Raw genomic sequence first — 13,719 nt, forward strand, 5'->3', positions numbered from 1 at the left:
TGTTAAGCATTACACCAAAACCTACACCAAACATTAAGAAATATGCGACTCCCTCCTGTGGGTTACTTTTAACAAATGAAAGGTAAAGGCCTGCTGGCCAATATTTCTCCCCTTAAGGAATCACAATAATAAAATATAAATCATGGAAAAAAGAGAAGCAGATCAGCTTGGATATCATGATGCAAAATCACAAACATTAAAATGGGTATGAGACCAACAAGGCCACCGCTTGCAGCTTCCTACGTGTGTCTGGAAAATTCAAAACCCCGAACAGCAGTAAGAAGCATAGTGACTACAGGTGTCCTAAATTTCCCCTAAAAGAAAACTGCTCTCCTGAGTAATCCATTCCTCGGGTCTAGACCATGGTTTCCTCATCCAAATAATCAAGAGAGTCAAATATGTTACTGAAGTCCTGTGGACCTGACCATCTCCAGTCCTTTTTTTTTTTTTTTTGAGACAGAGTCTCACTCTGTCACCCAGGATGGAGTGCAGTGGCATGATCTCGGCTTACTGCGGCCTTCATTTTCCAGGTTCCAGCGATTCTCGTGCCTTAGCCTCCCAAGTAGCTGGGATTACAGGTGCCCGCCATCATGCCCAGCTAATTTTTGTGTTTGCTTTTTAGCAGAGACGGGGTTTTGCCATGTTGGCCAGGCGGGTCTCGAACTCCTGGACTCAAGGGATCTGCCCACCTAGGCCTCCCAAAGTACTGGGATTACAGGCGTGAGCCACCATGCCTGGCCTGACCATCTCCAATCCTACAACAATCTTCCATTCAATTAAAATCTTACCAATACACAACATTGTTCAAAATAGCAAGCCATATTTCAGAATAACTGACTATACATGTTTTGGGGGTGAGGAGACACCTACGATTTCACCCATACTCTACTTAATTCTGCTGCCTAGAATAAGATTTGCCATTGAGAGGCTTAGCACATATTTTTAAAAATCAAGTTTTATTACTGAATTTATTAGTTCTACAATTTAAGATATACAATTGCTTATGCTAAAAAGAATGAAGGACATAAAAATCAAGTGTTCTAAGAGACTCTCATGTTCTGACCTTAAAACTAGACAGTCTGAGAACATATTCAAAGAATGAAATTAATAACTGATTTTACAGCATTTCTTAGTAATTTAATGCAAGGATCGGCAAAATAAGGGCCAGTAATTATCTTTATAAATAAAGTTTTATTGGAACACAGCCAAACCTGCTTGCCATGGCTACTTTCACACTAAAAGGGCAGAACTGAGTAGTCATGAAAGAGATGAACGGCCCCCAAAGCTGAACATATTTACTATCTGGTCCTTTACAGAAAATTTCACAGAGCACTGATTTAAAGAAATAAAGCAGGCCTGCCATTCCAAGCCCAAATCCCTAGGCTAATGGGATTAAAAAACTAGGAGGAGTTTGAGATTTTTTAAAAAATATGTCTGTGAAACCAACACCTGACCAAATATTACTAAATAAGGTTCTCACTCAGAAGGAAAATAAGTTCTTACAGGCTTCTTGTCTCATACTAGTAATCGTACAGTCAAGCAGAAAATACCACATTTTAGGACTCTACAATGCACCTTTTTAACATTACAATGTTTCTGAAATTTGGATATATCTGACAATTATCTTCTAAAGAATCTTTTAATCCACCCCGCTCCCACAGTTCCACCATCACAAAACCCATATTAAATCTGTGGTATGCTTTGTTATGTGGCAGTCTTGTGGCTTTAGCATGAATATTAAGCTCAATGCAAAACCAAATCAAGTATCTTGAAGGCCACTCTTGAGGCTGAGCCAGGAAAGCAATAAATGGAAGGTGAAGAGTTTTGCAGAATCCTCAAGACCAGATTACAGGAGACAAATGCTCAAGCTCAGGGAAGTGCCCTTCAAGCACAGACATATTACTAAGGAAAATAAATCCTTATAAATTGAATTTTAATATGCCCAGTTGAATGATAATTTCACCAACCAATCCACAGGGGTGACATGAAAACCAGAAATAACCTCTCTTCCCTGCAGCTTGATAAATAACATCCATTCTCGGCTAAGAGCAAAAGGTAGGAAGAATGGCCAGGTGTGGTGGCTCACACTTATAATCCCAGTATTTTGGGAGGCTGAGGTGGGCAGATCATTTGAGGTCAGGAGTTCGAGACCAGGCTGGCCAACATGGTGAAACCCTGTTTCTACTAAAAATACAAAAATTAGCCAGGCATGGTGGCAGGTGCCTGTAATCCCAGCTACTCAGGAGGCTGAGGCAGGAGAATTGCTTGAGTCCAGGAGGCAGAGGTTGCAGTAAACTGAGATCGTGCCACTGCACTCCAGCCTAGGTGACAGAGCAAGACTCCATCTCAAAAAAAAAAAAAAAAAAAAAAAAAAAAAGGAAGAAAGGAGACATGAGAAAAGAGTCACAAGTGCCTCTTCATTCCACAGATTAGCGTACAAATGATGCAGCTGTTTTCTTCATGTGTGCACAAAGATGCTACACACACACACACACACAACCCTCTCACTCTCCAACTCTGCCTCCTTAGTTCCAAAAGCCTTACCCTGCAGATGTCTACAAGGAAATTTTCAAACAATTTCCACATGTGATTGCTGGTGTAAATCTCCTTCATTTCCACCTCTGTATCCACATAGCAGTGATTCAGGAAGTTAATGTATGCAATTTTAACCTGCAAGATAGAAACAAGCTTTTCTGAAAAACCATCTTGGTGTGTATGGAACTCATTAGCTGCTTCAACTTCACAGCAAGAAGGATAGATCAAAATGGTCATCCCATTCCCCACTGCTGAGTCTTATTTCTATGATTTTCTGACATTTGAAATTCACAATTATAAAATCCAAAACCATAAAGCTTTTGGAAGAGAATATTTTCATGACCTCAAGGTAAAGAATGAGGCAAAACCTCTGACCACAGAAGAGGGACAAGTTTGATACCTGAAATTAAGAATTTCCGTTTACAAAAAGGCACCATTCAAGAATTAAATGGGCCCAAGTTGGGAGAAGATATGTGCAAGGCATGTACCAATGAAGAATGCCCCTAGATCTGTGCTTATAAGATAGACACCCCCAGAGAAAAGGTAGGCAAAAAACTGGATCAGATATTTCTTAAAGGAATATCAATGTCAAAAAAAAAAAAAAGACACATACACGGCAAGGGGCTCAACTTCAATTAGGAAGCAAGGACATAGAAATTAAAACCACTATGGTTAATGAAAACGTGTGTCTCTACAAAATCCTGTACACAAGTGTGCATAGCAGCATTATTCACAATAGTCAAAAAGCAGAAACAATCCAAATCCCCATCAACTGACTGATGGACACACAAAACTTGGTGTATGCATAGAATAGAAAATTACTCAGCAACATAAAGCAACAAAGTGCTGATACATGCTACAACTTGCGTGAGCCTTGAGAAAAATCATGTAGGTGACAAAATCCAGTCATAAAAGACCACATGTTGTATGATTCCATGAAATGTCTCAAATAGGCAAATCCATATATTCAGAAAGACAAGCAGTTGCCTAGGATTGGGGGGTTGGCAGGAAATGGGAAGTGACTGCTAATGGGCATGGGGTTTCTTTTTGGAGTGATGAAAATATTCTGTAACTAAATTGTGATGGTGATTGCACAATTCTGTGAATATATTAAAAACCACTCAATTGTACAGTTTAAACAAGTGAATCATATCCGTAAATATCTCCATGAAGCTTCTAAAAATTAAGCTAGTATGCGATACTATTATACAACCATCAAATTGAAAAAAAATAAAGGATCTGATGATAGCAAATGTTAGCAGGGTTGGGAGGAGGAATAGTAACTGGAGCAACCATGCTGAAAACAACTGGACTGTATCACATCAAATTGAAGAAACGCACCTCCTATGATCCAGCACTTCCACTTCTGACTATCCACACACCCTGGACAGAAGTGTACACATGTGGGCCAGGATGTATGCACGATCCTAACAGCCAAAAGCTGGAAACAACTAAAATGAGCATCAGTAGAAGAATGGAAAACCTATCATGGTACCATGATAGAAAGGAATGCTCCAAAGCAAAGGAAATGAACGCAGCTACACGTCAGGGTGGATCAACCTTAGCAACACAGAGCTGAACTTAAAAAGGCATGGAATGATACACAGAAGAAGTCCAAAACTTCACAAAACTAAACTATATTGCTGAGGGATGTATACAGAAAAGCAACTGCAGGATTATATAAAAATCAGCTTGTGGTTACCCTCAGAAGACAGCCCTTGGGGGAGGTGAGGACAGGAAAGGGGAATGGGGGAGGTTTTTGCATATTTCTTGACCTGGGTGGCAGTTACAAAGCTGTTCTCTTTATAATCGTTCTATCGTTCTTGTAGTATACAATTGAGTTTATGTACTTTTTTGCACTTCCATTGTATTTCAAATAAAAAAGAGTAAAAAACAAACTAATGCTTGTTATAACACTATGCTTCTCTCATCCCTAATACTAGTTATAACTCTACCTTCTTTATCCATAACAAGAGAAATGTAAATTAAAACTATTGAAATGACCATTTTCACCTGCCAGATATAGGAGAATCCAAAAGTTTGATAACATACCGTGGCCAAGACTGTGAAAAGAATGCAATCTCATTGCTTTCTTAGTACAGCGGTTAATTATTCATTATTATCTCATTATATCATAAATTAGTTCAACACTTACAAAGGGCCATGACAGTACATCTATGCAATGGAATTTTATGCAACTGTAAAAAAAATCTGGCATCTCTTTATGATTGATATGAAAAGAAGTTACAGTGTTAAGGTACAGAATCGTGTACCTAAAGTATCATCTTTTGCATTTAAAATAGGGGGTGGGGAAGTAAAGTATATATATTGTATGTGTTTATGTGCAAAATTCTAGAAAAATACACAAGAACATAATAAATTATTTTCTGTAGGGTGGGTAGGAAAACAGATTATAAGACTTTTCATGGTTTATCCCTTTACCGTCTTTGATATTTGAACTTTTCAAAGAGTACGGTCAGGTACTGAATAATGACATTTTGGTCAAAGATGGGTCTCATACACAACAGCGATCCACAAGATTATAATACCCAATTTTTACTGGACCTTTTCAATGTTTATGTAGACAAATACAATTGTGTTATAATTGCCTTCTGTACTGAGACAGTCACATGTTGTGCATGTTTGTAGCCTAGGAGCAAGAGGTTGTACCATATAGCCGAGGTGTGTAGCAGGCTGTGCCATCTAGGTTTGTGTAAGCGCGCTGTACGATGTTTGTGCAATGAGGAAATCACCTAAGAATGCATTTCTCAAAACATATCCCCACCACTAAGCGACACATGACTCTTATTAGCTTTTCAAAAAAACCTAAAAACATTATATATAGATATATGTGATATATATTTAATGTAATATACATGTGTACTATAAACTAATATTACACATTGTAAAACATACAATACATACTTTATAATATACTTTATGTATCATAAAATATATACTTTATAATATACTTTGTATAACATAAAATATACACTTTATAATCCATTTTTTCATTACTAATCAGTATAATCTATGAGTAGGAAAAAAGGAAGCCTGGAAGGATTAACTTCAAAACTTAGGTATTCATTTTTTTTTTAATTGATTGTCTGTAGTTCCTAAATTTTTTATAATGGCCATTATTTCTGTAATAAGGGTTTTTGTTTTAAAGAATTAACTTACTAAGTCTTACATTCATATGAACTAGATCTCAACCTACTCTTTGTCACATTTCTGAAAAGTTCATTCAGGTCACATCCCCTTTGCTCAACAGGCTAAATTAGTTCCACAGAGCTGAAGTTTTTTCCTCACTGTTCTTAAAGATACAGAAGGAATGACTAACTTCTCCTGTGTTCCTTTCATGCAAAATCAATGCTCGAGAAAATGTTTTAGGGAACTGAAATCCCACTACAAAATGAGCTGCAGCTTTCAGAATCGTAAGGGCTCCCCCAGGCCAGCCACCACCATGTCTCCCAGTGAGCCATGACTGCACACACCACATAGTAACAAGAAGGGCACAGCCAGGCCGGGCTCGCTCACCTCAGGGATGCAGTCCTCGTGGGTCACCACGCGAACGATGTCATCCAGCGGGAGCAGGGAGTTGCACTTGATCTCTGTGTAGACGTTCTTACCCTCCGTGCACACAGCCAGGAGCTCGACCAAGTGGATGTGGTACATGAGAGGGCTGTTCTCATCCATCCGATCCCGCTCTGACCGCATCATCTGGATCAGAGTCTGAAAAGAGGCTCTGTCGTTGTAGAACACGAGGACATCCTCTCCTGAATTGACCAGCTACATAAAGAACAGGGTGGGTTTAGATTACAAGCTTGCAGGGGTGGGGTAGCATGAAAAAAAATCTATTCACAGAGAAAGAGAGAGGTTCTGTTAGCATTTATCTTCCCAAATCAGTCTTACCTATTTTGACTTCATTCATTTATATAACTGAACAACTAGAAATCTTCAGCATCATAATTTTAGTCCACAGATACAGAAATACCACACTGGCCCTAAAAAGCTATTAGGGGAAGAGAAAGTCTGCATACCAGCATTAATGTATCAAGTGGAAATAGAGATTGCAAGCTTGCACTTCTATTTCCAAATCTACCAATTAGGCTATGATATTTCTTTTTAAATGTTTCCATCTTATTTTTTTTATTTTTTTTTTTGAGATGGAGTTTCACTCTTGTTGCCCAGGCTGGAGTGCAATGGCATGATCTCGGCTCACCACAACCTCCGCCTCCTGGGTTGGTTCAAGCGATTCTCCTACCTCAGCCTCCCGAGTAGCTGGGATTACAGGGATGCACCACCACGCCTGGCTAATTTTGTATTTTTAGAGACAGGGTTTCTCCATGTTGGCTAGGCTGGTCTCGAACTCTCAACCTCAGGTGATCCACCCACCTCGGCCTCCCAAAGTGCTGGGATTATAGGTGTGAGCCAGTGTGCTCTGCCTCCATCTTATTTTTGTGCTTTACAATGTATCACCTTTACAATTCTTTCATCTACCATCTTATCTCTTCAATCACAAATTACTTTTAATTAAGATATGCCTTCCTCTCCATACTTACTCTTCAAAAAGTTGAGGCATTCCTGTTTATAACTTGTCCCCTAAGATGTGACTTCTTGCAAATCTATTTAAGAATAAATCAATTTCATCAGCAGTACATGAAGTACAAAAAACACCAGAAAGGGCTGGCACAGAAGTCAAAATAAACATGGTCAATACTTACGAATGACTAACCTTTATGAGCTCTAATTATTAGATGCCAGATACCAAGATAAACTCTTTACATGAACTTCCTAACCTCACTGTATCTCAAGTTTCTTCATCTGTGAAACTGGGACAAATATAATAGCTAACTCACAGTGCTATATAGATTAAATAAAATATTACAGACAAATTGCTTAGGACTGTGCCTAGAGTATGGTAGGCTTCCAAAAAGTGTTAGGCATTAATGTCATCATTATCCCATTTACTCCGCATATCAACTATTTAAAGTGAAATCTGCTGTGTCTTCATTTTATAGAAAAGCTCACTGAGGAGTTGAGAGGTCAAGTAATGTATCTCATGGCACCGTTCAGTGAAGGGGTTCAGGTGACATTTGTATCCCAGGTTGAGTCGACTCTCTCTCTCTTTTTTTTTTTTTTTCTAAGAGACAATGTCTCACTCTGTTGCCCAGGCTGGAGTGCAGTGGGTGCCATCATAGCTCACTGCAACCTCAAAATCCTGGGCTCAAGGCATCTTCCTCTGTAACTGGGATTATAGGCATATGCCACTACACCCAGCTAATTTTTAAAAATTTTTTTGTAGGCCGGGTGCGGTGGCTCACGCTTGTAATCCCAGCACTTTGGGAGGCCGAGGCGGGCGGATCATGAGGTCAGGAGATCGAGACCACAGTGAAACCCCGTCTCTACTAAAAATACAAAAAATTAGCCGGGCATGGTGGCGGGTGCCTGTAGTCCCAGCTACTCGGAGAGGCTGAAGCAGGAGAATGGCGTGAACCCGGGAGGCGGAGCTAGCAGTGAGCCGAGATCGCGCCACTGCACTCCAGCCTGGGTGACAGAGCAAGACTCTGTCTCAAAAAAAAAAAAAAGTAAGACAGAGCAAGGGTCTTACTATGTTGCCCAGGCTGGTCCTGTACTCCTGGCCTCAAGTGATGCTCCTGCCTCAGCCTCCCAAAGAGCTGCGATTACAGGCATGAGCCACCATGCTGGCCCCAACTCTTAATCACACTCCCTCCCTGCCAATGGAACCATATACGTAGACAAGATTGTAAATCAAAGTGAATTCATAATAAACCAAGTAAGACTTTTCCTTGATTCCACAGACCAACTGCTCCTCAAAAAGCATCAGGCAAAATTTTTTCAATCTAATTAATTAGGTGAATAATTTTTAAAATTCATAATCCACAAGAATGGAAGCTGTTCTGGCTCATTGGGTCCTGACTACATTTTATCTCCATTCCCTATAATTCAGTTCCTTATTCTTCTTTCTGTCCCCTGTCAGAAAAATCCAAGCCATCCTTCCTTAAATTGGTTGCTATGAAATATCAGATCAGATTCTTGCCTATATCTACAACTTAAGCTCACACAAGAGATGGCACACACATATGCACACACGATTACTTTCTGTCCTTCTGTATGGCTCCTGAAGAGGGTGCAAGTTCATACAGATAAGATTAAATAATTTTAAAATTTCTACAGAACACCAGATGGAGGTATACAGAAATATATAACAATCACCTCGGCCATAACCATGTCTTGGCATTTTTTAATAAATTTCCCTTCTGCCTTGACAATTGTCTGTAAGAACTTTATATACTGGACGTTCCGACCGTGAGTCTCTATGCAGTGAACGAAGTGCTGAACAACTCTCTCGTTGATCTCACTGCAAAGCTGGAAATTGTTCATGAAGATGTGCTGCATGGTTACTGCCTCCAGGATCTGGCACAAGGGTGAGGAAAAGAGCACAGCGACAAGTCAAAAAGCTGATAGAACAAATTAAAAAGTGAGAAAAAGAAGAGTCCACTGAAAACAGACACAAGGGAAGCATTTAAACCCATGAAGATATGTTTCTCTCATTCTTGCTTCTGTACTACCTTCTTTTTTAGTAAGCTTTTTTCATTGACATATAAATAAACATACAGAAAAAAAACAACTCATTAGCATCCAGCTGAACAGATTATAAAGGGACCTTGAGCACCCAGATCAAGACACAAAACAGGTCTCCTTTATGCCTTATCTCACAATTTAACTACTATTTTGACTTCTATAACCAGATTAGTTTTGCCTGTTCTGAAACCTCTTGCCCTCTTTTTCACTGATGTATAAGTTCCATTGCATGAATATATGACAATATCTTTATTCTATGGTTGAAGGGCATTTGGAGTAGGATCCAGTTTTAATAGATAGTAACATTACTAGTATTATAAATACTAGGGTTGCTATGAACATGTCTTCTGGTGAACTTAAACCCATACTTCTGTTGGGTCCAAGAATAGAATTGCTGGGTCACAAAGTATGAGTATGTTTGGCTTTAGAAGATACTGACGGCTTTCAAAAGATGTTAACAATTTGCATTCTACATTCCAGCTGTTCCTATCCTTGCCAACACTTAGTATTGTCAGTCTTTTAAATTTTAGCCACAACTTACTGTGGCTAAACATAATTGAATTTGCATTTCTCTCATGTCTAATCATTTTGAACACTTTGTCACATTTATTGGCCATTTGAATATCCTCTCCAACAGGGTGTCTGTTCAAGTTTTTTGCCTTTATGTTCTTACTTACTTATTTATTTGAGATAGAGTCTTGCTCTGTCACCCAGGCTGGAGTGCAGTGGTGCAATCTCGGCTCATTGCAACCTCCACCTCCTGAGTTCAAGCTATTCTCCTGCCTCAGCCTCCAGGTAGCTGGAATTACAGGTGCTCACCATCATACTCAGCTAATTTTTATATTTTTAATAGAGACAACGTTTCACCATGTTGGCCAGGCTGGTCTCAAACTCCTGATCTCAAGTGATCTGCCTGCCTTGGCCTCCCAAAGTGCTGGGATTACAGGCATGAGCCACCGTGCCTGGCCTATTTTTAAAAGAAGGCCAACCTTTTCCTTAGTGACTGAGTGTGTTATTTACATTCTGGATATTAATTCTTTGTTGAGAACGTGCATTGCAAATGTCTCTTACTCTCTGCCTCGCCTTTGGATGCTCTTAATGGTGTCAGTGGACAAACAGAAGTTCTTAAAAGAAGTCCAATTTATCAATTTTCAAAAATAGTGTTCTTTGCATACCTTGTAAGAAAATTTTGCTTACCATACAGCCATGAAGATTCTCATGTTACCTTCTAGAAGGTTTATTTTTCACTTTTTACCCACAGTTATTGAGTTTTATGTTTGGGGTGAGGTGGAGGCTTTAATCTTTTTATCTTTTGACTTTTCTTTCTCTTAACATGGCACTGAGGGAACACAGGTTGCGTATCTCTTATCCAAAATGCTTGGGAGCACAATGGTTTCACATTTTGGATTTGGGAATATTTGCATTATAGTCTGCGGGCTGAGCATCCTAAATCCAAACATCTAAAATCTGAAATGCTCCAATGAGTGTTTCCTTCAAGCATCATACTGGCACTCAAAAGTTTTGAATTTTGGAGCATTTCAGATTTCAGATTTTCAGATCTGGGATGCTCAACCTATATTATCCTACAATCCAGCAATCCTTTTTCTGGGAAGTATTAGCAGTACTACTGAGGAAGTGAGTGTGCGCATGCACAAAGATGTCCTTTGCAGTATTGTTTACAAAGCTAAAAATCAGACATTGCCTAACTGTCCATTAATATGAGAATTTTTTTTAAAGTTACAGCCATTCTACGGAACGTCATTTAGCCATCGAAAGAATGATAAAAATTTATATCTCTCTGATTTGCAAAGGCAGCCATTATGTGTTAAGTGAAAAAAGCAGAACACAAGACAATGTGTAGAGTGTGGCATCATTTTTCTTTACAAAACCTACAATACATTTAATATACTTTTAGAAATACATTTAACGAACTAAGATGTATTATAGATATATTTGATATGGAAATATTATATATGTATATATAACCACAGCAAACTTTATGCATGACTTCAGGAGGATGTGGCAGGAGAGAGATTTAGCACTTCTGTATTGCTGAAGTTTGATACAATGAAGGACTTGACTAGGAAAATATAGACACGTATCTTACTTTATCCATCTCACTTTCCTCCTTTTCCCCTCCCCAACTCCTGCCATCCCATCCTCAAAAGATGAGTATTTATGTCCTCCTGATAAGTGATGAAAATATTCCCCTTTGGAATGAATGTTGCATTATAACAAGCCCCAGAAGCCACAACAGCCAAAGAACAAGCTGTTCCTCCTCCCTCTTCCCTGCCCTCCTCCCTCTTCCCTGCCCTCCTCCCTCTACAGATTTGCAGACTGGCCTTAAGTCTTACCCCTGGGTTGAGAAACAGGTTTATGTGTTTATGTAGCAAAGCTTGATTCTGCTGGTTGCCTGCGCAGAAATTCTGCAAAAATTCATGAGCCAGCCTCATTATCTCTTGCATCTTGGTATCTTCGGCCTGTGTGGGAGGAGACAGATGAAAGCACTGATTGCTGGGCCAGGAGACCAGCTTCTCCTATACCCAACACCTCCTGCTAACGTGGGAGTCAGAAGGTGTTTGCTGGGGACCTGTTGTGGGTAAATATTGAGGGGCTGCACTGCTGACGCTGAAAAGAAGCCAGTAACTTGTCTGTGCTCATTGATGAAAGTGAAGATCTTATTTGGGTGGGAGGGAGCACTGCAGAGTGAAGGCTAATAGAAGGCATCCACGAGTCCATTATCTAGCAAGGACTGAAACTTCTGAACCCCCTACATCTAAAGACAGGGACGGGCTGGGCACAGGGGCTCATACCTGTAATCCCACCCCTTTGGGTGGATCACTTGAGGGCAGAAGTTTGAGAACAGCCTGGCCAATATAGTGAGACCCCTATCTCTAACAAAAAATAAAAATAATAAAAATTTTAAAAATAAACAAAAACAGGGACTGACAACAGAACGGGCTGACTTCCTCACTGATGCTGCATGGTCATTTTCCCTCGTGGGTCACCTTTTTAAGTTGTCCAACCTATTAGACATTAACTTTTGCCATCAGCTCACATGGCAAAGTGGAAATCTCCTTAGATTATACATTAGAGCAACTGTGCCTGCCATAACTCCTTTATCATCTCTAGTACAATTTTTAACCTTAGACTTAGTTTTCCCATCGGCAAAATGGGGATAATACCCTCCCTGGCATTTCACATGGTTGGATTATGTGATTCATACATTAATAGCATAAACTCAGTATTTTAGAGTTAAATACTCTGTAACAGGCCAATTTTATAAAACCCATGGCCATTTTGCCCAATTCTAAACAAGCAAACATTTAAGAGAGTAAGAACAGAACAAGAATTTCTAAACTGAAAATCATCCTTCATATTCTTAGAGCCCACAATAGTCTTCATAAGTCTTCACAGCCTCATTTCAGAGGCAAGAGAGGATAGCAGGTAGGAATGCAGGTCCCCAAACCTGACTGTGTTCCTCTTATCCCAGACCTCCAACTTCCTGGCTGTGTGACCTGGAGCACATTTCTTAGCCTGTCAGTGTTGCTGTTTACTCCTCCGTGAAAAGGAGATAACAAAAGTGCACACTTCATGTGATTGTTACGAAGATTAAATGAGAAAAGTCACATGAAGTGCTTAGACAGTGATTACTCTGTAAATGCTAGCTATTGGTTCCGGGCGAGACTGAGGTCAGCAAACTTTTTCTTAAAGGGCAAGGCAGCACATACTTTGGGCTTTGTGGGTAGAGAGGGAATATCAAGGACATTATGTAGGTACTTATGTGACTATTTTAAAATGTAATAACCATTCTTAGCTGATATGCTGTTCAAAACAGGTGGTGGATTAGATTCAGTGAATGCCTGTAGTTTGCTAACCCCTGGTCTAGAAAAATAACTCTGTGACAAAACAGAGTCGCGGGAGGAAGGTGAGCTCCCAGCTTTGACAATCAAACCAAAACAGAGGAGAATTTACAAGGACACTAATAGCAAGTCCCAGGACAACAGAACGGGGATTACATTTGTCCCTTATTAACAGGAGGAGTGGTGAACCTTCTAGCTCTAAGAAGTCAGAGGGTTTGGGACAGACAGCCACTGCTGGTTGACAGCAGTAACCTTAAATAGTTCCACACGCCTCCAGTCCTTCTGTATAAAAGGAATCTGCTGGTGCACAAGCTAAGTGAAGAACCTTTGTGGTGTGAAGTGGATTTTTCCAAGGCAAGCAAGCCCCAAAGACATCAAGTCACAAGAGATTACCTGTGGGGGATTCCTCCACCGTTCTTTGGAAGTCTGTGCCCATCCAAAAGCAAACAAAAGCGTGCACATGCACACACACGGATATACACACACATGATATTCTGCCTTTGAGTCACCAATTCCAACCACATCTGGTTACCTGTAGATTAAGCCTGCTCTACGAAGGCATAACTCTCATCAGGGAAACTGATGATATTATGAGACAACACTATGGTCAGCAAATGATCCCCTCACATTCCTTACACACAAGGAAGTAGATCAGCTTGTTGGTTCTAGTCTAAATGACAGGCAAAGTTTCGATGATACGCACACCTGTATCAAC

At 39.9% G+C, this 13,719-nt stretch overlaps 1 protein-coding gene across 16 annotated transcripts in view; it reads right to left on the minus strand.

Moving 5' to 3' along the window:
• Positions 1-13,719, minus strand: part of ITPR1 (inositol 1,4,5-trisphosphate receptor type 1) — a 355,914-nt gene that overhangs the window by 147,580 nt on the left and 194,615 nt on the right. For all 16 annotated transcript variants that reach the window (XM_055259821.2, XM_055259818.2, XM_055259814.2 and 13 more), the window contains 4 exons: positions 11,496-11,621; positions 8,773-8,973; positions 6,073-6,324; positions 2,545-2,670 (listed from right to left, as the gene is read on the minus strand). In XM_055259821.2, the coding sequence (XP_055115796.1) occupies positions 2,545-2,670; positions 6,073-6,324; positions 8,773-8,973; positions 11,496-11,621 (705 nt within the window). The remainder of the gene's footprint in view (positions 1-2,544; positions 2,671-6,072; positions 6,325-8,772; positions 8,974-11,495; positions 11,622-13,719) is intronic.

This window comes from Symphalangus syndactylus, chromosome 21, assembly GCF_028878055.3.
Source record: "Symphalangus syndactylus isolate Jambi chromosome 21, NHGRI_mSymSyn1-v2.1_pri, whole genome shotgun sequence".
Classification (NCBI taxonomy): Eukaryota; Metazoa; Chordata; class Mammalia; order Primates; family Hylobatidae; genus Symphalangus; species Symphalangus syndactylus.